General features: G+C 33.4%; 1 protein-coding gene and 1 pseudogene across 2 annotated transcripts in view; both read left to right on the top strand.

Annotated features, from left to right (window-relative positions):
• The window catches only part of PIAS1 (protein inhibitor of activated STAT 1), a 115,086-nt gene that overhangs the window by 23,565 nt on the left and 65,797 nt on the right, over nt 1–25,724 (top strand). Inside the window, exons 2-3 of one of the 2 annotated variants that reach the window (XM_032480879.1) lie at nt 6,654–7,098; nt 18,851–18,910. In XM_032480879.1, coding sequence (XP_032336770.1) covers nt 6,654–7,098; nt 18,851–18,910 — 505 coding nt within the window. The remainder of the gene's footprint in view (nt 1–6,653; nt 7,099–18,850; nt 18,911–25,724) is intronic. The other variant, XM_032480880.1, reaches the window with a different exon arrangement.
• Nucleotides 16,403–16,986, top strand: LOC106729514 (annotated as a pseudogene).

Raw genomic sequence — 25,724 nt, 5'->3', positions numbered from 1 at the left:
GTTAAATGCCTATTTTGTCTATCTTTAGAATTCATTTTGGATTACAGTTGGTTACAAATTGATACCAGGTAAAGAGTCATAACGTAGAGTCTGCTTTATGACTGATCCTCTAAAATACTGCAGTGGGATATATGAACGACAGCAATTAGGTGGTTCAACAGAAAGTGCCCAATTCTTAGTCATAGTTTAGATATGACTTTTAGTAACATAAGGTCATAGCTAATGAGACAGTAAAATTGGCACTTCTTATTTAATCTTAAAAAGCACTCTGTTAACAATACTTGATGTTGCTTGAATATTTTGTTTATCTTTCTCAGAATATGGTCCCTGCCTCTGTAGTTGGAACAGTGTTCTTATACATGCACATGCACACGTCTATGTGTATGTATAAATGTGTGTGTTTGTAAAATCTTACATATCTGAAAAGGAGTTAAGTTCAAATGTCTTCTTATTGAATGGTGAAGACCTCCCCCTCTTCATGCCCCATTCCCCTGCTCTGCCCTGGGACCACTGGAGGCCAACCCTATACTGCCAAAGCAGAAGATTGGGAGATTCCTCTCTGTCGAAAGTGATCAGATAAAAGGAAAAACAGGAATCCTCCAGATAGCCAGGTTCCTGTCTGATCACCCTGGAATGAAGTACTGCTCACTCACACAGTTCATCTGATCATCTTTTCAGTGTCTTACTCTTACCCATAAATGTACAGCCAAGGATTCCCTATTTGAGGAAAACGTCAAGCACAGAAAGCAGAGACCAAAGCAAATACCACAGAAGAACTCAAGAGATTACAGAGACAGTGCAGGCAGCTGAAGAAAACAGCAACGTCAAACACCCAATTTATTTATACCCTCAAGGGAAAGGAAGGTAGCTACATTCAAGAAAAGTAGAACAAGATGTAGAGGGAAAAGCAAAGAAAAAGAAATTTACAGCAATCAGAAAAAGCTCATGGAAATTAAAGTTCTAATATAAGAGACAATAAAATTGAGGAAATCTCCCAGAATGTAGAGCTAAAGACAAGAGAGATAAATGCAGGAGGAAAATGAAAATAAATGCAAGAGAAAAAATAAAACAGAGCAAAGGAAAATTAGGCAATCGGGGAAGCCCAGTGTCTAAATAATAGGCATACAAGAAAGAGAACAGAAAAAAGTTAAAGGGAAATTATTGTAATAAAACTTCCCGGAACTAAAGGATATACATCTCTAAATGTAAAAGAGTTAGCAGTTATTGGTTCATAGAATTAAGAAAAAAAAAAAACCTACTCCAAGATACAATATTATAAAATTTCAGAATACATAAAGAGAAGCTTCTGTAAACTTCTGGAGGGGGATATACATACAGGTGACTGTGAAAGACTGGGGATCAGAATGGGACCCCAGCCTTCATGACAACAGCACTAGAAGCCAGAAGATGAGGAAAGGCCTTCAGAAATCGGACTACGTACTTTCCTGTCTGGAATTCTATACTGAACCAAACTGTTATTAAGTATGGGTAGATGAAGATATTTTTAGATAACTCAAGGAATTTAAAAAACAAAAAGTACTTCCCATGCCCCTTCTCAGGAAGCTACTGGAGGAAATACCCCATTAAAAAGAGAATATAAGAAAAGGAAGAAGTGAGATCAGGGAAACGGGGGGGGGGGGGGGGGGGGTCTAACATGAAGAGAGACAAGGGAATTCCCAGGATAAGTTTAAGGGAAATTCCGTGACCATAGTTTTGTACCAGGCCTAGAGAGCAAGCAGCCCAAACTGGACCCTGATGGAGGGTTATAGGAGGTATATTTTTAAGAAAGAAATTAAAGCAGATTTACCTGATATGTTTGAATTTGTTGAGAGGAAAGTTACACTTTTAGCAGTTTGCAGATGAATTAGCAGTAGTTACATAGAAAACTGAGAAAAATGATGCAGTTACTAACTAGAAGGAAAACAAGATCATAACAAAAAAGGAACAGTAATCATGTGCTTTTGGCTCAGCTGTGAATATTACTTAACAGCCATAGTAATAACATAAACACCAACAATTGATTCAACCAAAAATTTTGATGGGAAGATAGAGGTAGAGGAGGTGAAACAGATCAAAACCATTATCTTTTAATAGGAAGTCAGTTTTTTTCTTAAAAGGAAAAAATTTTAAATTGCTCTAGCCTTAGATAGTGGAATATAGTGAAAAATGCCAGAAGAAATCACTAAAAAGATGTGAAAGTGGTTGCCTTAGGGATGTGAAAAATGTGAGAGGGGCAAGGGACATCTGTTTTACTTGTAAAACTGACTTTTGAAGCTGTGTGCATGTCTGGCTGATTAAAAAGATTAATTTTAAAAAGATGCCCCTCACAGAATGCTTTGTCTAAGATTCTGAGAACTGTATCATTTGGGGATGAAGAGTCAGCAGAATGCTGTCTGAGGAGGTAATGATTTCTAGAAGTAGCAGTGGTTGATATTATCCTTAGTTATAAATATTCATTTTGTTGTAGTGCTAACAAATGGAGATTTTCAAACACATGAAAGATTAAAACATACTGCATTTCAGCATCTCAGATGTGTTTAGTTTTCCTCTGTGTTGTCAACACTTTACGTTGTGAATTGACTGTTCCATGCTTCTCTGAAGCTTTCCAGTTGGGTGATACTTCAGATGTTTGTGTTTCCTGCCCTGTTTTATTATTATTTTTTTAAAATACTGCGTGCTTACTACTGTCCTAAAGAATATACAGCAGCTGCTCCAATAATAGCAATAGATACCTTCTCATCTTTCACTATACCTGATAATAAGGTGCAGTGGTTAATTTTAATCCAAATGTTTTCTTTTATCTTAACCACTAATTTTTTTTTTATTAATAAACTTAATTTTTTTAGAGCAGTTTCAGGTTCACAGCAGAATTGAGCAGAAAATACAGAGTTCGCACACAGCTCTCCCCACCCACACATACACACTCCTCTACCCTCAACATCCCTCATCAGTGTGGCATATTTGGTACAATTGATGTACCAACATGGACACATTATTATCAACCAAAGTCCCCAGTTTACATTAGGGTTCACTCTTGATGCTGTACATTCTATGGGTTTTGACAAATGCATAATGACATGTAGCCACCACTACAGTGTCATACAGAATAATTTCATTGCCCTAAAAATCCCTTGTTCTCCATCTATTCATCCCTCCCTCCCTCCCTCTCCCCAAACCCCTGGAAACCACGATCTTTTTATCGTTTCTGTAGCTGTGCCTTTTCCACAATGTCATTTGGTTGGAATCGTACAGTTTGTAGCCTTTTCAGACTTTCATGACTTGATAGCTCATTTCCTTTTTTTCTTTTTTACTGCACATATATTTTTTAAATTTACATATATGTACTGTTCATTGTGTCTAAGAACGTTAAGAGCTTTAGCTTTTTAAACTTATGTAGTTATCAAAGAAATAAAGCCAACCACAAAATAAGAATTAATTCAGAAAGATACATATACTCTGCTATTAACAGCGACATTATTTACAATTGCCAAGATATGGAAGCATCCTGAGTGCACACCAAGAGTTGAATAGATAATGAAGATGCAGCATATAAATATATAATGGAATACAACTCACGCATAAGAAAGAAGGATATTTTGCCATTTGCAGCCCTTCATTTACTTTTTTGTTTTTACTTCAAAAACCAGAGTCTTATAACCGGCATAAACATTTCCATTACATCAAAAACTTCAAAATACCTAGGAATGAGCTTAACCAACGATATTACTTATACTTTGAAAACCGAAATGACACAAAGAAATGGAAAAATTTCTTGTGCTCTTGAATTGTAACAATCAACACTATCAAAATGGCCACACTACCCAAAGCAATCCACAGATCCAGTGCAACCCCTCAATGGTTAATTTTAATCCAGATGTTTTCTTTTATCTTAACCACTAATTTTTTTTAAAGCCAAAGGTGTTGAAACTTGAAGATGTTAAATAAATCGATCTTTTTAAAGTTTTTCTGTTTCCTAATTAAAAGGCATGTGGTTTGTTTCCTCTAAAAGACACTAGCATAGTATAAAAGTATATTTAGAGTAGAACTAGTTGTGTAACATTCAACAAATTTCTTAACCTTCCAAGGCCTCAGATTTCCCATCTATAAGCTGGGGACAACACCTGCCTCATAATTGTGATGATTAATTATGCATCCTGTGAAAGCAAAAACAAAAATTATATACCTGTGCCATTAACTTTTTTCTGTCGTTCATCAAGCAAGAGATTTTATTTTATGTGAATTGTCAATGTGTTCTTGCAAAAATAGAACAATAATACGTCTCTGTTGTATTTAAATCCTATACCTATAGAGTCAGGACGGAGCTGCCATAAGTTTATGGTAATCACTGAATTTTGGTTTTTGTTTGTGTTTGACTTAGGAGAATGGAGTTGAACTGAAATGGAAGACATTCTGTTCTTTCTAAAAATTTATCCTGTTTTCTCTGTAAAACAAAATACATCTGACCAGTGCCAACTTAAATTTATTTTTAACCTATAATCTTTGAAGCATAATTTGTGCTATTTCTCTAAAAGCAGAGGCTTACTTTTAGGGCTTTTCTGTTGAAATCCCCATTCCTTTTAAAATAAGTAATGGGGGGAGATATAGCTCAGTGGTAGAGTGCATGCTTAGCATGCATGAGGTCCTGTGTTCAGTCCCCAGTACTTCTGTTAAAATAAATAAATAAGTAAACCTGATTACCCTCCCCAAAATAAAATAAGTAACAAAAAATTTTAAAACTATTTTGTACTCTTAGGACAGTTTCGATAGTAGGGAGAAATTGATATCCTGCTGACATTATAGTTAGTAATTATTTAATTTCTGATAACATAATCTAAAAAAAACATTTATAGGATTTGTGGTAGAATTTGTTTTTAAGGTCTACATTGGTGAACATAAGAGCTTGAGAGTTCATTTGGATTTATATTATAGTTATGTGTGTAACTTAGCACTGTAGAATCCATCTCCAATCTTTCTTCTTGTGTGACTTTCTTGTTTACTTTGTTCATCGTTCATTCATTGTCCAGACATTTGATGAGTTTTTACTATTGTTGGGCACTAATGTTAGATGCTGAGGGTAACACGACCTTGTACCATAGAGGACCTCAGTCTGATCATGGAATCATTTGTATGAAAAGAAAGTTATAATACAGCGAGGTAAGTGCTAAAATAAAGATATGAACAATGGCCAGTAAAAGTAGTGTGAAGAGTGTCATTAAGTCTTGCTAGGCCCAGAGGGCAAGGCTGATGACAAAAGCTGGCTTTGAGGAAACAAAGCATTCTCCAGGCCGGAAAAGGCAGGGGAAGGGCTCATACTTCTTTGATTAACCAGCTTGTATATAAAGCTGTTTGTACACTTTTTTCCTCACTTTTATTTTTTTTTTATTGTTTTGTAATCTGCAAATAACTTCAGTTTCTAGATGATTGGCTTGGGATGGATATCTCAGGGAGTAGTAGGAAATTAGGGAAGACAGCTTAGCTTTTGTGTTTCTGGTACTTGTGATAAGGTGAAAGGATAAAACATTTGGGAAAATAGAGGGCAAATGGTAAGCTTACATGTGTCTTTCATCCTGACACCTCCCTGTCGGTGGTAAAGTCAGGGTTCTGCTGTTAATAGCTGTATGCCAGTAGAGTGAGTCAGTCATGTGTTTTTGTTGTTGATAGCTGTGTGATCTTTGGATTTCATTTTCCTCAACTTTAAAGTGAGAGAATTGGTGTAGATGGGCATTTCCTGTTGGTAGCCTCTTAGTAGTTGGGGAAAAAGGAGAGTGACCGAATAAGTTTGACAACATAGAGTTAAAGTTAAATAGATTTCTTTACCACAGCCTCATGCGTGTGGATTAAATTCTGGGACTTCTTAGCCTGGCTTTGCAAACAGTAGAGTAAGTCTATAATGTTTCCAGCGTCATCCTTTTCGAAATGGTTTTAGTGGAAAGATCATGGGGTTTAGAATCATGTGTATCTGGGTTTGAATCCTGATTGCTACTTAGTTGCTACACAGCCTTAGGTAAGTTATTTAACCTTTCTTAACTAGTTTCTTCATATGTAAAGCTGGAAGGATAACACCTCGTGGAGTTGTAAAAGATGTAGTGACAACCCATATGAAATATCAACTATCTCTTGTATATAATGGGTAAAAAAGGTATGGTTTAAGCCCCATAATAATACCGAAGTTAGTGTAGAATGTAATGCCTGGTAATGTTATTTGTATGCTGCCTACATCTGGTGTTTGAGGTGGGCTGTCTATGTTTCATATATACTTATATAATTTTTCTACAAGAAAACAAATGTTCTTGAGGGCTCATTATTATCTTTTGCCATCCACTCAGCACTCTCCTGAATCCTCAGTGTTTGATAAAAATACCTGAAAATTCCATTGTAACAGTGAAATGTGGTGAGATGTGGCTCTACCTGGTATATATTTTACATCTTCCATAACCCTCGGTAGATGTTAGTGAATTTATGAATATTAATTTTAAGTTTCTTTGGTTACTTACATTAAATGGTTGAATTCTAAGTTTGAAATGAGTAGAATTGACTGTAAATGAGCTGACCTTTAAGCAAAGCATAAGGAGTAAGTATTATAATAAAGTACTGTTTATTATTGCAGATTATATTGTTGAATACTAATATTTGCGTTTTGTTTTGTCTCTAAGCAAATGGTTATGAGCCTTAGAGTTTCTGAACTCCAAGTACTGTTGGGCTACGCTGGGAGAAACAAGCACGGACGCAAACACGAACTTCTCACAAAAGCCCTGCATTTGCTAAAGGCTGGCTGCAGCCCTGCTGTACAAATGAAAATTAAAGAACTCTATAGGCGGAGGTTCCCCCAGAAAATCATGACGCCTGCGGACTTGTCCATCCCCAACGTACATTCAAGTCCTATGCCAGCAACTTTGTCTCCATCTACCATTCCACAGCTCACTTATGACGGTCACCCTGCATCATCACCATTACTCCCTGTTTCTCTTCTGGGACCTAAACATGAACTGGAACTCCCACATCTAACATCAGCTCTTCACCCAGTCCATCCGGATATAAAACTTCAAAAATTACCATTTTATGACTTACTGGATGAACTGATAAAACCCACCAGTCTAGGTAAGATTATTCTGTAATGGTTATTTGGTTTCTTTTAGGGGATACATTTTCATTTTTGACTTTGACTTTGACCCAGTTTATTATTCATAATGAAATTTACACGTGGTAATAGCATCCAGTTGATGATAAGTATCTTTCAATTTTAGACAAAAATCAAATACGTAAAAGCTGTCTTTTAGACAGAAAAAAGTACATTCAAGTCTTCAGTGATGGTTGCTGACACAGTGAATAAAAGGTTTCCAAGAATATAAATGTTTTTAAAGTGTAATGTTTTAGATTGTTGATAAATATTCCATAATAACCCTTACAAATTAGAAAATTAAAACCCAGTGACTACTACCAGTCTTTGGATTCAGTTTTTGATTTTCAAGGATTAATGACATCTGAAACAAATGACTATTTTCAATTATTCAAGTAAGTAAATGGTTTTAATTATTATAAAAGGGGATTTGAGCTTAGATGTATAGTATTTCACCTGACTTTTTCAAGTGGATATGTGTACTTTGCAGGTATACACTTGATCATGGTTATATACTACTAATGAATACTTGAACCTTCAGTTACTGTGTTTTCCCATCATTTGATTAGTGTCTAGATATTAATAGAATTTGATGCATTAATCAGCTTGTAATTTTAATTGCTATAATGCTATCTTACTTTTTTTAAGGTGGAGTAAAACTGACCTATTGTGATCTCTGATGCCTTTGGTGTAATGTATATCAAATATTAGGAACTGGGAAGGTGTAGCTCGTTGGTAGAGTACGTGTTTGAGTGCATGAGGTCCTAGGTTCAATCCCCAGTGCCTCCATTAAGGGGAAAAAAATTTTTTTTTAAATCCAAAAAAACAAAGTTTAAAATATCAGACTTCCAGATGCTGGTTTGTTATAAATCAGTGGTTGGCAAACTATGGCTGGCAAGGCAGATCCAACTTGCAGCTTGTTTTTGTGACTCTGAGCTAAGAATGTTTTGGGTTTTTTTTTTTTTAATATTCCTAAAGTATCGTAGAATAATAACAAAAACAAAAACAAAAACAAAGAAGAATATACAACAGAGACCATGTATGTCTGCAAAACATAAAATATTTACTGTCTGACCCTTAACAGAAAAGGTTTGCCGACCCCTGTTACAAATCATTAAATATTTCATTGTGGGGAATTGGTGAGTGATTTATATATATTCTTTCCCAGATTATTTCCCATTATAGATTATTAGAAGATATAGATTAGTTTTGTTTAGGCATGAGTTACACTGCTGTTGGCCATGAACTTAGTGTTAATGAATCATCAATATATGTTAAATAAGGTGTCTCTAAACAGAAACACACATAAAACAAGTTTAGGTATTGATCAGTTGATGAAAACGTGATCAGAGGCTTGCAGGAACCTAACCCTACATTGCCCATAGGAGCAGTGGTTCAGTATTCACTAATTCATTGATTGTGGTGACTTTATAGAACAGCTACCATAAGTAATAAAAATCAACTATACATTTAAAGTATAATTTGATTTGAATACCAGTTTTCAAGAATAAATTCATTGTGGTATACACACGGAAAGAATAGGTGGTGTAGAATTGCTTGATGGTATGTAAATAGATTTCTAGTTTCTCATTGTTATCACAGAATTAAAACAAAAGCAAACATTTTGGTTATGCATAAAAATATCTCACTAGAAAGTAATTTGTGGAAGTTAATTGATTCAGTAAATATTCGGGGGATGGAAATGCTTAGTGAATCTGAAAAGGATTGTAAAAAGATGCTGAATAATCTGCAGCATTTAAGATGAATATATTTTGAGGCTCTGTTAAAAAACCATTGAAAAAAGAGCTATAAGATTTTTAACATTGTTAAAAGACTGTCTCTGTACTTCATTAAATGCAGTGACTACTTCATCATGGAATTCATTTTTCTGAAGGCTTACTTTTGCCAGTAGATTATTTGTTTTGAATCTAAGAAAACAATGTTGTCTGAAAAATTAAATGGCTTCCAACATTCTCTTTGTTTCTAAACATACATACATTTAAAATCATTACAAGCTCTTAAGATTTTAGTTTTGACCTATAGCTAGCTAGTTCATCACGATAATCACTTGAGTCAAGACTGTGATGGGTAAATTTCACTTTTCATTTTTTTCCCCTTCCATTTTGTCCTTAAGCACTATGTCCTTTAAACAGATTTTAAGATGTCTAGTGTAAGCTGAATGTTTTTATGCATGGTTCATGTTTCTAACTAAAATCAAAATACTTGTGGTATTCCTCCATCTTATTAGATAATTCATTTCTTTAACATTCAGTAATTTTAAGGTCTTTATCATTTTGGAACACATGTTAAACAGAATTCTTTTTATTTTCCATGGTTAACTAGAAGAATTGAGAGATGAAGTAGAGGTGGTTGTAAAGTAAAATGTTTGATTTACTGTGTATTTTTTGTCTGTCAATATTAAAATCCTGTTTGTTCTATGAGGCCCATTTCAAATGCTTTTTGAAACCTTTTCCATTAGTCTTTCTAAGATGTCACCCTTATATCTGTCTGTTTCTTCCCCTATCCAAATCAGTTTCACTTTGCTGCATGCTCTTACAGCATTTTGTTGTTGTTAGTTCCTCAAAATGGTAGGGTCTGCTGTATTCATGTGTATATTTCCATAATAGCTAGCTGTGAACCTGTTATGTGGTAGTTGTTCAGTAAACATTTATTAGCTCTCCAATTTATTTAAAAACAATAGAATCTTTTACTTTATTCTAATTCAGTGAATTTTAACTATTTTACATTCCAAACACAACTGTGGCACACCATGTATCATAAACAGTAAACAGTGGCTTATGATGGGGATGGGAAATAGAGGAGGGAGAAAAGCAGTGTCCTTCCCTTTATTGTTCTGCCCCTGCTCTGATCTCTGGTTAATTGATGACTCTGATATTTAATATACTCTATTTAAAATTTTTTCCTAATTATTAAAATACCACATGTTTGATGTAGAATTCATAGACACTGCTTTAAAGAATAAATTTTAAAGTATTCCTAGTGTGTTCTTCTAGTCAGTCTTTGTGTGTGTGTGTGTGTGTGTGTGTGTGTGTGTTTGTGTGCGTGTGTTTCTGCTTTTGAAGAGGAGGATCTCAAATATTAACTGACTTAACCCAGCAGGATCTTAGCCACATGTATTGATCCCGACTATTTCAGTCTTCATAGTGTATTGAGCACCAGGTGTTAGAGTGTACTTTGTTTGAAACATCTTATTTGCATAGTGTGCCACTGTTGGTGTTTATGAGCCAGGGATTTTACACAATTATGAAAGTCAGAAGGACAAGTAATTTTGGATTAAAGTATCTTGTTACGTCCATTTAAGGCAAGATATTTCCCCTTAGTCCTTTAATATTATTTTATTTAGAATAATAAAATTATTTAGAATATTTTTATTTGTATATATATTGTTTAAGTTGGCCAGTATTAAAGCAAGTAAAGGCAAAAACAAAATATTTTCAGTGACTGAAAGAATAATAATCCTTTAGAATGTAGCATTTGATTTCAATTTTAAGTAAACAACTTCATTAATACTCAATTTTATATTTGTTACTGAGTTATTTCTGTCTTCCTTGACTTAGGTAAATCTTCAAAGAGAAAGTATATTTTTCCATGTAGTGCCTGTACATATTTTTAATTGTTGCAGTTGTTTCAATGGCTAACATGTAGAGAACAGTTATTTTGCATTCATTTGGAGTAGTCATGTAAGTTTGGTAAACTGTCTCAAGGGTTTGCTTCATATGAAATTTAAACCAAATTGTATGTTCTCAAAGGATGTCTTCCTTTTCAGGTTTTTAAAAATCTTAGATAATACATCTGAGTAAGTTCATATTCCGTGTCTATGGATTAGAGATGTCTCATAGATTGATACAAGGAATAATAATTGATGTTGAGTGTTGTTTCTAATGTTCGGATTCAGTGTTCTTCCAGCTGATTACTGAAGGATAGATATGCTATCCTCTGTTATCCAAATTGGAACCAGTAGTTAATTGATAAAAGTGATACATAATAATCTAAACATCTTACCTTAATGTAAAGCATATTAATGTATATTTACTTGCCTATCTTTTCATGTTGTGGGTCAGGGTCTTTTCTTTGAGACCCTGATTTCCGAGCTTTAGCTTCTTTAAAGTGGAGAGAGAATTTAAAGGCTTTTGTGAAGCAATTTGAGTGCAGAATCTGTTAAAATGGGAGGAAAAAACTTTTATAGTTATGTCACTCACCTAATTCCATTGCATTTTTTTTTAAGCAGCTTTCTTTTATTGGGTCTTTGCAGAGCATTTAACTTAGTTTTCATAAAAAGAGCAACTCTTTCCTTTTGCACTGTATTTCATGGATTTTGTAATATTTAAGTTTTATAATTACAAGTGCGACTGGCATAAACAGGTCTGAGAATAAACACCTCTGGTTCTTGGTGAGCACAGCAAGTGGTGTGAGCAGAAGTGCGCAGAAATACTAGAGAGTGGTCTGCTAGCACGAGCAGTCGCCTTGCTAGAGCGTAAGTCAGGATGGATAGAAGCAATTGGGAGCATAAGTTAATCCAGTTAACAGAACATCAATTAAGAGGGCTTCTACTGATTTTCTTTTGCACCATTCTTACTTAACTCTCCACAGACAATGAAATTAGAAGCTTATTTGTCCTTTTGCCTGAAAATAATTTTAAGCGGTTTCTTTGGAGGAACAGCATAAATTATAATTTTTATGATTAAGTTCATTTTGTTTTGTTTTTAAGAAATCTGCTTTCATCTCCCTGTCACCTCTTTGGGAGGGTTATAATGGAGAGAAGGATTGGGAGAAACAGGGAAGAAAGCAAATTATGTTTTTTATATTTGTAGTCTTACAGAACTCATTACAATTTCATTGTTTTCTCATTTAAGACAGTGACAGTAAATAACAAAGATAAAATGAAAAAACCTCAGGCATTTTCTTTTGTGTGTGTGTGCTTTGACAGATTATATACTTAAATTAAATTGTATATTCTTTTGTAATTTTTAAAATTTTTAAGTGTACATTTTACTGGTATTAAATACATTTGTTGTTGTGCAGCCATCACCACCATCCATTCCCATAACTCTTCATCTTGTAAAGCTGAAATACCCGTTAATAGCCATTAAACAGTACCTCCCCATTCTCCCCTCTGTTCAGTCCCTGTCAACTGCTACTATATTCTAGATCTTTAAGTACATAACCTTTTGAGACTGGCTTCTTTTCATTCAGCATTAGGGCATTTTCTCTTTCTTCCCACTTTTTTTTTTTTTTTTAAATTGAAGTATAGTCAGTTTACAGTGTGTCAATTTCTGGTGTACAGCATAACATTTCAGTCATACATATATACATACATATATTCGTTTTCATATTCTTTTTCATTATAGGTTACTACAAGACATTGAATATAGTTCCCTGTGCTATACAGAAGAAACTTGTTCACAGGGCATTTTCTCTTAAATTTGATTTTTTACTAAAAATTGTCATTAAAATATTAGAAATTTATCTGTGAAGATTATCTCCTATTCTTGATCCTCCTAAATTCTAAGTATTCTAATAGTTTTTGCAAACTCTGTGCTACAGACTGAAGAATCTGAAATTCAGAGACAGTTTAGTTGGTCATATGGATGTCATTTTTCATTTGGTGATGAAACAAGTCATTTGCTTATTTTTTTAAGTCTTTGAAGGTGGCTTCTATTTAAGTTTTAATATTTGTCAAACAATCTTTCCTGTTAAACACAACAAATATCTGTTCTCTCGGTTACATGTATTTTATTTTCCTGAGCTCTGTTCCAAGTAGTTCCAATTTGATGTGGTACAGTGTATCGATAACTTTCTAGAGAAGACCAACAACCTAGGTGTATTGGGTTTATAGTCTCAGTATTTTAGAAAGCTAGGTCAAGCTCTTTCCTTTTTTAAGTAGAACATTTCTATATAGAAAATTACAATTATTTTAGGCTTGGGAAGATGTGTGAATAATTTATGGAAAAGATTTGAATTAAATATATGTATATAAAAACTTGGTTTCTTGCCTTAAGAAACAAGGCAGCAGATGCTTCAGCACTCCTAAATAGTTAAAATGATCCATCTTGTTTTGTGCAGTGCGGGTAAGGTTTCTGCTACATCTTAATAACATTGGTTACCAGTGTTTTCTGCCAACGGCTCCTCTGGCATTGGATTAGATTTCACAGTTTCCTTCTCCTCTTATTTTTTATAATTGAGTTTGCCTTCCTCCACATGCCTAATAGCCAGTGCCTGGAGATCAGGTGATGCAAATCTAAGGACGCAGGCTCTGATAAGTATTGGAAAGGGCATTCAAAGGTTTTATGATTCACTCTGCTCTGCTTTTAGAAAATTTGCCTTCTGACAATTTAACACAAGCTGTGCTCCTCTGTACTTGAATTTTGGGAAATCACAAGCAGTAATTTTTTCTGTAGGCGGATTTCTTCCCTAGAAACTTTTCTTCCTAATATGGCAGCTCCAGTTTCTGACTTCCAAAACAAAATCTAAGATTTACCTTCTAAATCTGCAGCCCCTTGTAGATAATATTCTGTCTTTTTAGCTGATAAGTTTAATATTTTTATTATTGTTTGTATAAGTGGCCCAGAAGCCTGAAGGCATCTATTGTTTTTTAAATAAATGATTGTCTGTGTTCTTGAATGCTATCTTGGGAATTAAGAATGATGGACTTTGTTGTTGTTGGGAAGGAATCTTGACAATCAGAATCAGTAAAGAATCCTGTATAATTGTAAATATGACATTAAAATTTTTTAATTGTGAGATTAATTAACCAGCCATTTAGGTTCAGAAGCCAGCAAGTACAGTTTTACAGAGAAATCCAGCATATAAGATTTTACTGGAATAAAATTTAAAGATCAAACATGTAGTATATATAATGTTTGAAATGGTAGCATTTTAGAATTTGCCAGTGGCTTCTACACCACTTTGTCTCAGTCTCCCCAGCACAATTGAGTTACCATACGAGTTGCAGACCAGCCAGCTGGAGGACTTGGTTGTGGTGATCATGGGAAAGGGAGGATGGTGCAACAAAGGAAGAACCCATGTTTGGCATTCCATTTCTTTCCCTTATTTTTTTTTTTTAAATAAAGATATTACTTATTTATCTTTTTCTTTTTTGGGGGCAGTACTGAGGGTTGAACCCAGGACCTTGTGCATGCTAGGCACATACTCTACCACTGAGCTGTACCCGTCCCCTCTTTCCTTTTTTTTTTAAATGAAATTTTGTTGATGGCTATCTGAGTGATTAGAAGGTAATTTTAAGCCATTCCCTTTCTTGAGCCATACTACTTCAGTGTTTCTAGTGCCTGCAGATGACCCCAATACTTTTGAGTGGGTATTAGTCATTCTAGTTCTTTGGTACTACTGCTGCTAAATTTAACACTAAAATGTAAATAAGCCTTAGATGTGCCAAAGATGGGCATTTTGCAGTGGAAAAGAAGCTAGATGTTGAATATAGTATGAGAATTAAATCACTTTAACGTAGGTAAGAATAAAAAGGCTGAGTTATTTTAAAAAAAAACAAATTAATCACCTCTACAACTTCTCTGCAGTTCCTAGAATTTTGTTTCTATGTTTATTTTGGTGCTGTGTTTTTAAATACTTTATATCTGCTCTGAAATTTTATTTTAATTTTAAAATTAATGATTTTATTACTTAAGATACGAATTAAAGGGGAAATCACTAAAACTACTCTTAGCATTTTGTACTTCTTTTCACCACCTCTCCATGTAAAGTTAGCAATTTATGTCTACATACAATTTAAGAAACCTCAGGGGTATGATGGAGTTAATTACATAAAATGTTAACCTCTTTGCATCAATTTTTAAAAAAAGCCCAAATGTAAAGGTAAATGCCAAATAAAAAATATTGGAATCAAATGAAGGATACTAAGACTCTATTAGGCAAAATGTATGAAAACGTAAGTTATTAAAGGGGAAATGCAACTAGGAAACATGAAAAAATACTCACTTCCACTCGTTCTTAAAGAAAACTCAAAATAGGTCAGCAGTGAGGTTTTAAATCTTATCTGTAGTTTGCATTAAAATATATATGTGTTTCTATTAAGTATCAACGAGATTTGTTAAAATGGTTGTTTACTGTTGGTAGCAATATAAATTATTACAGCTCTTTGAGGATGCAGCTTGTCAGTAACTAGCAAGAGCTTAAAACGACATTTTGATCTATTAATTCCACCTTTGGAAACCCAAACCTAAGAATATTCATTGTAACATTATTTCTAGTATGAAAATTAGAAATAACCTAAATATCCAATAGTAGAATAATATTTAATTAACATGTGGTTTATTTACTATGTGGAATATTTTGAGGCTTGGTTAAAATTGATTGTAAGGTCTTTAATATATGAGTCGAGGAGAGAAATGGGATACACAACTAAAAATTGTTATATACTCTAACAGGCATTTAGCTAGGAGATTTATAACTGTTATCTCATTTAAGCCTTTGGACAGCTTTGGTAGGTTAGACTAATAGCCTAAATTTTATGAAAGAGGTAGTAACTGAGAACTGAAGAAGGTAATTCACAAAACTGAGGTGAAGGTGTCATGATTTGAACACAAATTTCTTCTAAAGCCAATACTCCTGTATAACATAATGTATTAAAAAAAAGTAGATTTTTAATTGTCCTTTAAAATAATTTTGCAATCTTATAACATCTTTTGCTCTCTTTTTTATTTAGAGAAATCTTCTTGATTTTTTTCTATAGAATTCTTTGGAGAATTCTACAAATAGGATCACTGTGTTGTAATTTACTGTGTGGAGAACTGCTGAAAGTCTTCTGTATTTCGTACATACATTGAAAGAGGGTTTGACATTTTAATTTACATGATAATCCTTACCGGTACATACTGTAAATGGAGTTTTATTTCAGTAGATCAGGTTGGACCTGTGTGAAATTCACAGTACATATGATGAATTTTGATTTATCACCTCTAGATCTTAGTATTTTTTTTAGTTGAAGTATACTCAGTTACAGTGTATCGCTTTCTGGTGTACAGCATGTTTCAGTCATACATATACATACATATGCTTGTTTTCTTTTTTTTTTCATTATAGATTACTGCAAGATATTGAATATAGTTCCCTGTGACTAGATTTTTTTAAAGTGTTAAAATTATAGACCCCTCATTACTCAATACCTACATATTTTAAAGAAAAATTCAATTTTTTCAGTCCAGTCTGTATTTCAGGTTTTTGCTAAATTCATTCTGTTGAAATTACAAGTATATGTAGTTAATCTCAAAATCTCGCTGATTTTCTAATATTTGATGAGAGCAAAACCTTTTTTGCTTTAAATAAAATGATTTACAGTATTTTCTAAGATGTAGAGAGGCCTTAAAAATAGGATGAAGATTGTAAGACTCCTCAAAAATAGTGCAGAAAAAAATTATAAGTAAAATTTTAAAGTTCTTCTAAAATAACTGAATAAAAGACAAGTGTAAAATTAAGTTATAGCTCTTTCAGCCATCCTGGAGCCTGTGGAGGCCTGCTGGGAGCAGGACTTCTAAAACAACAAATATGCCTGGAAGGCTGCTGTCCAAGGCCATTTTCGCTGGCTGTAAGCAGGGTCTCTAGAACCAGAGGGAGCACACAGCTCTTCTTAAAATTGGAGGTGTTTATGCTTGAGAAGAAGCTGAATTCTATCTAGGCAAAAGCTGTGCTTATATGTACAAAGCAGAGAACAACACACTAACTCCTGGTGGAAAACTGGACAAAACCAGAGTAATCTGGGGAAAGGTAACTCGTGCTCACGGAAACAGTGGCATGGTTTGTGTGCGAATTCTGAAGCAACCTTCCTGCTAAGGCCATTGGACACAATCCATGTGATGCTGTACCCCTCAAGGATTTAACTTTTTGAAAAGTTAATAAAAGTGTGAATTTGTTCTCTTGAAAAAAAATGAAGTTACAGAGGATTCATCACTTATTTTATTGGTTAATTTTTTCTTTAGTTCTTACTTTTTTTGCTTATTTTTATCCTTTCCATATGGATCAAGCCACTGTAAAATATTCCAGAAGAACAAAGATTTTAATAAAGCATATTTTCATTTTTATGTGAATACTGATAATCATGAAAGTACAGTCTTCTCCATTCCGAGACTTTTTAAACAACATAAATATAAAAATAACTTACTTCTGATTTTTAAAAAAGTTTATGTATTTAACTAATGTTTGTTATTTTTGTGCCAAGCACCATTGTAGTTGCTAAAAGAAAAAAAGTTATTGAAGAGTTCATGATCTAGTAGAGGAGTCAAACATACATTAATTCATCTTAGAAAACACAAGGCAAAGTAAACTAAACGGCATAACCTAAGGATAAAAACTAAAGGGATTATGTTTACCAGGGATCATGAATTTAACATTTTTGTCTTGTGGAATAGTTGAGTCAGAATTACTGAGGATGCTTTAAAAAAAGAGATTTTCCACACCCCACATCTTCTGAATTGTATTTAACATCATACTACGTTATACACCTTTCCCATGTAGATCGGGTCATTTCTTTGAACTCCTACAGAATGCATCATAGTATAAGCATAAACTTAAATTTTCTCCTTTCCTTGCATTGGTTCTTTTTTTTTTTTTTTTTTGCTCCTCTACCAGTGAACATCCTTATATATGAGAATATATATGTTTGTACTTAAGTATTTCTTTACATTTAAAGTAGTTTTTGCTAGGTCGAAGGAGATGCATAACTCTAATTTGCTGTCAAATTGCATCATCCCCCTACCCCCCCCAAAAGTTTATACTCCAATCAGCAACATTCTTATGAGAGTGCCTCTCACCCACAGTTTTAGCGATACTTTAAATAATTTTTATAAACTGATAAATGGAAAGTCTTATTTTCATTTGCATACATTTGCTTACTGCTGAAGTTGAACATTTTAATGATTATTAATCATTTGTAGTCCATGAATTGCTTGTTAATATTCTTTGCTGATTTTTCTAGTCTGTTTTTTTTAATAATTGTTTTGTACTTTGTATGTAATACATACTAGCCAACCCTCTGTTGTGTGTTATGTATTAAATTGTTTACATTGATCTGTCACATATCTTACTATGTAATTTATAGTATCTTTCATTTCACAGAAGTTGAAAACAATCAAGTTGTCCAGTCTGTTAATTATTACTTTTATGGTGTTTGTATTTTTAAATTAACAGCCTCACCCTGTTAAAGCATACAATTCAGTGGTTTTTGGTATATTCATGGAGTTGTGAATCTATCACCACTATTTAATTAAAAAATTATCATCACTGGAAAAAGAAACACCGTAGTGATTAGCAGTCTCTCCCATTCGTTGCTCTTCCCAGCTCCTGAAAACCGTTAGTCATCTTTCGGTCTCTGGATTTGCCTAATCTGGATATTTCATATAAATCACAAAATATATGGCCTTTAGTGACGGGCTTTCACTTACCATAATGTTTTGTGTTCATCCATGTTACAGCATGCATCAGTACTTCATTCTTTTGCAGGTGTATAATTATTTTTAATGGGATGTGTATAATTTCCTTAACAATTTTTTTAAATTGTGGTAAAAGATTTTTCATCTTAACTGTTTTTAAGTGTACATTTCAGTAGTGTTAAGTGTATCCACATTATTGTGCGACTAATGTTGAAGTATATTCACATTGTTGTACAACAGACCTCTAGAATTTTTTTATCTTGTAAAACTGAAACTCTATACCCAGTAAACAACTCCCCATTTCTCCTCCCCTCAGCTCCTGGTAACCACCACTGCACTTCCGTTTCTAAGAATTTAACTACTTTAGATTCATCATGTAAGTGGAAACATATGATACTTGTCTTTTTGTGACTGGCTTATTTCCCTTAACACGGTGCCCTCAGGTTTCATCTGTTTTGTAGCTTGTGATAGGATTTCTTTCCTTTTTAAGGCTAGTATTCCGTTGTATGCATGTATCACGCTTGGTTAACCGTTAATCTAGGTGGACATTAAGTTGTTTCCACCTCTCGGCTCTTGCAAACATCTCTTTGAGATCCTCTTTTCAGTTCTTCTGGATATATATACAAACGTGAGAGAGCTGGATTATGTGGTAGTTCTATTTTCAATGTTTTGAAGAACCACCATACTATTTTCTATAGTGTCTGTACCATTTAATATTCCCACTAACAGTGTACAGGGGGTTCTAGTTTCTCCACATCTTTACCAACACTATTTTCTGTTTTTTATAGTAGTCATAGTAATTGGTCTGAAGTGGTATCTGATTGTGCTTTTGATTTGCATTTCTCTAATGATTCATGATGTTGAGCATCTGTTCATGCACTTGTTGGCCATTTGTATATCTTCTTGAGAGGAATGTCTTTTTAAGTCCTTTGTGCATTTTTAAATTGGGTTGTTTTTCTGTTATTGAGTTATGGGCGTTTTTTATTTATTCTGAAACCCTGATCAGATACATGATTTCCAAATATTTTCTGCCATTCTGTAGGTTGCCTTTTCACTCTGTTGTTTCCTTTGATGTGTGTGAGTTTTTAAGCATGATGTAGTCCCGAGTGTCTATTTTTGCTTTTTTGGCCTGTCCTTTTGGTGTCATGTCTAAGAAATCATTACCAAATCCAGTATCATAAAGCATCTCCCTTATGTTTTCTTCTAGCAGTCTTATAGTTTCAGTTCTTCAATTCATTTTGAGTTAATATTTGTATATGCTTTAAGGGAAGGGTCCAACATTATTATTTTACATGTGGATTTCCAGTTTCTCCAACAGCTTTTGAAGAGACTGTTCTTTCTTCATTTTGTGGTCTTAGCACCCTTGTCAAAGACCTTTTGACTTTATGTGCAAGGGTTTATTTCTGGGCTCTTTTCTGTTCCCTTGATCTATTTGTCTGTCTTTATGTCAGTACCACACTGTTTTGATTACTGTAGCTTTGTTACATCTTTTAATACCAGGAAATATGAGACTTCTGATTATGTTCTTTTTCAGGATTGTTTTGGCTGCTTGGAGTCCCTTTAAATTCCATATGAATTTTAAGATAATTTTTTTCTATTTCTGCAGAAAATGCCATTGGGATTTTGATATGGATTGTATTGAATCTGCAGATCACTTTGGGTAATACAGACATTTTTAACAATGTTAAGTCTTTCAGTCCTTGAGCACTGGGTGTGTTTCCATTTATTTATGTTAGTTTCTTTCAGCAGTGCTTTGTAATTTTTAGCATTTAAGTCTTTTGCCTCTTTAGTTAAGTTTAATCCTAAGTATTTCATTCTTTTTGATACTATAGAAGATGAAATTGTTTCCTTAATTTCCTTTTCAGATTGATCATTGTTATTGTATAGAAATGCATATAGAAATGATTTTTGAGTGTTAATTTTGTGTTTTGTGACATTCCTGGATTTGTTTAATTGCTTTTTGTAGGATTTTTAGGTTTTTCTACATATAAATCATATTGTCTGTGAACATAGATTATTTTATGTCCTTTTGAATTAGGATGCCTTTTATTTCTTTTTCTTCCCTAATTGCTCTGGCTAGGACTTCTGGTATGTTGTTGAATAGAGAGTTACTTTGTTCCTGATCTTGTTGAAGAATGATGTTAGCTGTGGGTTTTTCATATGTGGCCTTTATTATGTTGAGATAATTTCCTTCTAGTTTTAGTTTATTGAGTGCTTTTATCATGAAGGGATATTGAATTTTGTCAGATACTTTTTCTGCTTCAAATTAGATGATGTGGTTTTTTTTTTTTTCATTGTATTACAGTTGTTATATTGATTAATTTTCATATTTTGAACCATCCTAGCATTTCACTATAAACCCCACTTGGTCATGGTATATAATTCTTTTCATACACTGTTGAATTTGAAGAGTGGACATTCTTAATCTCCCTCTCTAGAGGGAAAGCATTTAGTCTTTTACCAGTGAGTATGACATTAGCTGTGAATTTTTTTCATAGATGCCCATTTTGTTGAATTTTTTTTAATTACAGAATTGTGTTGGAATTTGTTTAAATGCTTTTTCCTCCATCTGTTGAGATGACTCTGGTTTTTGTTCTTTATTTCTTATGTTAATTGCTTTTCTTCTATTAAACAGTGTGGCTTTTGGATTTTGTCTGATTTTTGATGACCTATCCTGTGTCCTAGATGAGTAAATTAAAAATTCCCTACGTTTTCTATTTGACATTTGTGGGTTTTTTCAATTAGTTCTTCATTTTATTTTTATTTATATGAGAGAAGGCTCTTATTTTCTCAGACTGCTTTGAATGTTTTTTCCAGACCTTACTCTGTTCTCCTGATCTGTTTGTATATTTCCCCACTAACATGAATTACTTAATTTTTTATTGTAATTAAAAATTTTGAATAGGTAATACATTTTTACTTAATACAAAAACCAAAAGTTACAAGAGTTTTTAATGAAAAGAAGTCCCTCTCCAACCTATATTTCAACCACCGGTGTTGCTTTCAGTTCCTTTTATGTCTTTCCAGAAGGTTGTCTGAGTCATATTTGCCTCATTCTTTTTTTAGCATCTACTTAGTATGCAATTGATTAGGCTGTGCTTTATTAAATATTCTCCTGTTGATTGACATTTAGTTTCCTGCTGTTAGAAACAGCATTACAGAAATTGTTCTGTGATATGTATCACTGTGCACATGTCTAAATATATCCAATATTTTTATAAGATAAATTCCTAGAAGTAGAATGTATGTTTAAGATTTTGATAGATGTTGCCAAATTTCCTTCCAGAGGCTTGTGTTAATTCATAATCCTAGTGGCAACGCAGAGTATTTTCTTCCCTATGCCTTCAGCAATACTGTGTGTTATTAAACTTTTTGATCTTTTGAAATTATTAGGTGAGTATTTGTACCTCATGATTGTTTTAACTTCCATTTCTCTTGAGTGAGAATGAGGTTTATTTGTTTGAGATGGTTATATTTCTTTTTCTTTGTACTGTTTGTAAACTGTGCCCTCTTAAAAATTGGTTCATTGAACTTTTCCTCTGATTTGCAGAATTAAGAAACTGCAGCTCTTTTCTAGTGTAATATCTTTTGACTTTATTTATGATTGGTGTTGGAAATTTGCATTCCATTACTTTTTATTGCTATTTCATGGTGTATCTCATGGTGTGCATTTGTCATAGTTTCTCTACCCTTTCACCTATTGAAGGGCATTTTGTTTTTTTCCAACTTTTGTCTATCACAAATAATGTTATTTTAAGCATACACATACAGCTTTCATATGGACATAAGTTTCCTTTTTTCTGGATGCATACGCAGTAGTGAGATTTCTGAATCATAAGTGTAAGTGTGTGTTTAGTTTGAGAAAACAACAGACTATTTTCCAGAGTGTCTTCACCATTTTACATTTTCAGTGGCAAAGTATGAGATGCATCCTTGCCAGCATATTTGTTGTCACTTTTTTATGAAATATGTAGTGCTACCTCATTGTGTTCTAATTTGCATTTCCCTAATGGTTAATGATGTTGAACATCTTTCCATGTGTTTATTTGCCATCTCTGTAACCTCCTTGCTGAAATGTCTGTGCATGTCTTTCACGTTTTTTATTGTATTGTTTTGAATTTTGAGAGTTGCTTTATATACTTTAGATACTAGTCCTTAGATACATGATTTGCAAATATTTTCTTCCAGTCCGTAGCTTGTGTTTTTTTTTTCTTAAAACATATGATGTTGAAATAATTATAGATTCATAGGAAGTTGCAAAGAAGTGTACAGGAAGTAACATCCTGTGTATACTTCACCCAGTCTCCCTCATTGTTAGCATCTTTCCTAGCTATAGTGCAGTATCATAACCAGGAAATTAACATTGGTAAATTCACAGGGCTTATTCAAATTATATTCAAATAATATATATTTACATTATATATAAAGTTATTTATGCACTCATTTGTGTATGTATATAGCTCTGTAGTTTTATCACATGATAGCCTCATGTAACCACCACCACAATCAAGATATTTAACTTTACTAACTCCACGATACTACCTCTTGCTACTCTTTCATAGCCTCCCTTACCCTCTTCCTCCATCTCTAGTCCCTGACAACCACTAATCAGTTCTCTGTCTCGAAATTGTTATTTCACCAGTGTTACATAAAAGGAATCATGCCTTATACACCCTTTGAAGATTGGCTTTGTTTCACTCAACATAATTTCTTTGAGGTTCATTCAAGTTTTGTGTATCAGTAGTTCTTTTTTATTGCTGAAAAGTCTTCCATTGTGTGATATACTACCATTTATTTAACCATTTTATGCACTGAAGGGTATTTAGATAGTTTTCAGTGTTTGGCTCTTATGAATAAAGTTGCTATGACCATGCATATGCAAGTTTTCTGTGTGGAAGTTAAGTTTTCATTTCTCTGAGATAAATGCCCAAGTGTTCAATTGCTGTGCCATATGGTTAAGTTCATCTTTAGCTTTAAAAGAAACTGCAGGATTATTTTTCACAATGACTATACCATTTTGCATTTCTACTGGCCGTGCAGAAGTGATCTAGTTTCTCTGCATCCTTGCCAGCATTTGGTGTTATTATTTTTTTTGTTTCAACCATTGTGATAGATGTGCAGTGATATCTCTTCATGGTTTTAATTTGCATTGCCTTAATAGTTAATAATATTGAACATCTTACTTACTTGCCATCTGAATATCCTGTTTGGTGAATTTTCTCTTCATTTCTTTTGTCCACTTTCTAATTGAAGTGTTTGGTTGGTTTTTTGGTTTTTTTTTTAACTATTGAGTTTTCAGAGTTCTTTATGTATTCTAGATACTAGTCCTTTGTTGGGTATGTAGTCTGCAAATATTTTCTCCAATTCTGTAGTGGTTTTTTAGTCCTCTTAATAGGGTACTGTGCAAAGCAAAATTAAATTTTTTTCCTTTGTAGATCGTGCTTTTGATGTCAAGTCTGAGAACTCTTTGCCCAACCCTAGATGTAAAAGATTTTCTGCTCTGGTTTTTTTTCTAAAAGGTTTATATTTTTATGTTTTACATTTAGATCTATGACCCATTTGTTGTTACCTTTTATATAAGGTGAGGTTTAGGTTGAGGTTCATTAAAAGATGTCTGATTACTGCCATACCATTTGTTTAAAAAGGCTTTCCTTTCTCCGTTGAGTTTTTCACCATTGTCAAAAATCAGTTGTCCATACTTGTATGAGTCTATTTCCGGGTCCTTTGTTCTGTTCCACTGATCTGTGGTCTGTCTCCCACTTACATCACATGATCTTGATTACTGTAGCTGTATAATGTTTTAAAATTGAGTAAAGTCATTTCTCCAATTTTATTCTTTGGTGTAAAAATTCTTATAACTAATATAGTTTGCCTTTCCACACAGATTTTAAAATTATCGTGTCTGTCTCAACAAAAAAAATCTACTGGGATTGATACTAAATGAATTAAACCTGCATTTCAATTTAGGGACAACTAACAGTTTTTCTATGTTGAGTCTTCCAATATATGAACATGGTATGTCTTTCCATTTATTTTTCATCTTTGATTTAGTTCATCAGCATTTTGTAATTTTTGGTATACAAGTCTTGTACTTGTTCATTAAAGCTATACCTAAGTGTTTCACTTTTTTGAGTGATTGTGGATGTTACTGAATTTTAAATTTTGATTTTCATGTGTTCATTGCTAGTATATAGAGGTACAGTTGATTTTTTTGTTATTGATTTTTATAGCTTGTGACCTTGCTGAACTCACTTCTTAGTTCTAGAAAGTCTTCTGTAAATCTTTTGGAATTTTCTGCATAGACTACAATGTCATCTGCAAATAGGGACAGTTTTATTTCTTCTTTTACCATCTTACGTGCCACTCATATACTTGCCTTGCTTTACTACACTGACTTGGATTCCATTACAGTGTTGAATAGTAGTGGTGAAAATAACCATCCTTTCTTTGTTTTTAATCCTAGGCGAAAGTCTCAAGAGAAGCTGATTTTTCAATTTCTCCTGCCTTCAGACTTTTCCCCTTAAAGTCTACCTTGTTTTGTGTTGTTATTCTTTTTTAAGCTTCCTTTTTGTTAGCATTTGCCTGATAGAAACTTTGTTCTTTGGGGTTTTTCTTTCCAACTTTTTGTAGCATTTTATTTTAGAATGTTCTGTGTGTTTTAAATAACAGCTTTATTGATATATAACTTATAGAGCATAAAATTTACCCTTTTAAAGTGTACAATTTATTGGTTTTAGTATATTCAGAGTTGTGCAACCATTACCATGGTCAGTGTTAGAACATTTTCATCATCCCAAGAAGAGACCATGTACTCATTATCATTCACTCTCCAGTCCCAGCTCACCAGCCCCTGGAACTACTAATGCAATTTCTGTCTTTATGGATTTCTCTATTCTGGATAACATTTTCAGGGTTTATCCATGTTACAGCATGTATCAGTACTTCATTCCTTTTTATAGCAAAATAATATTCCATTGTATGGATATACCACATTTTTAAAATCCATCAGTTGATGGACATTGGGTTGTTTCCACTTTTCCACTATTTTGAATAATGCTTATGAATATTTATTTTATGTACAAGTTTTTGTATGGATGTATGTTCTCAGTTCTCTTGGTTATATACCTTGGAATGAAATTACTGGGTCTCACGGTAACTCTGTGTCTAACCTTTGAAGAACTGCCAGACTG

This window comes from Camelus ferus, chromosome 6 (genome assembly GCF_009834535.1).
Source record: "Camelus ferus isolate YT-003-E chromosome 6, BCGSAC_Cfer_1.0, whole genome shotgun sequence".
Taxonomy (NCBI): domain Eukaryota; kingdom Metazoa; phylum Chordata; class Mammalia; order Artiodactyla; family Camelidae; genus Camelus; species Camelus ferus.
This window is presented reverse-complemented; position numbering and strand designations above follow the sequence as displayed.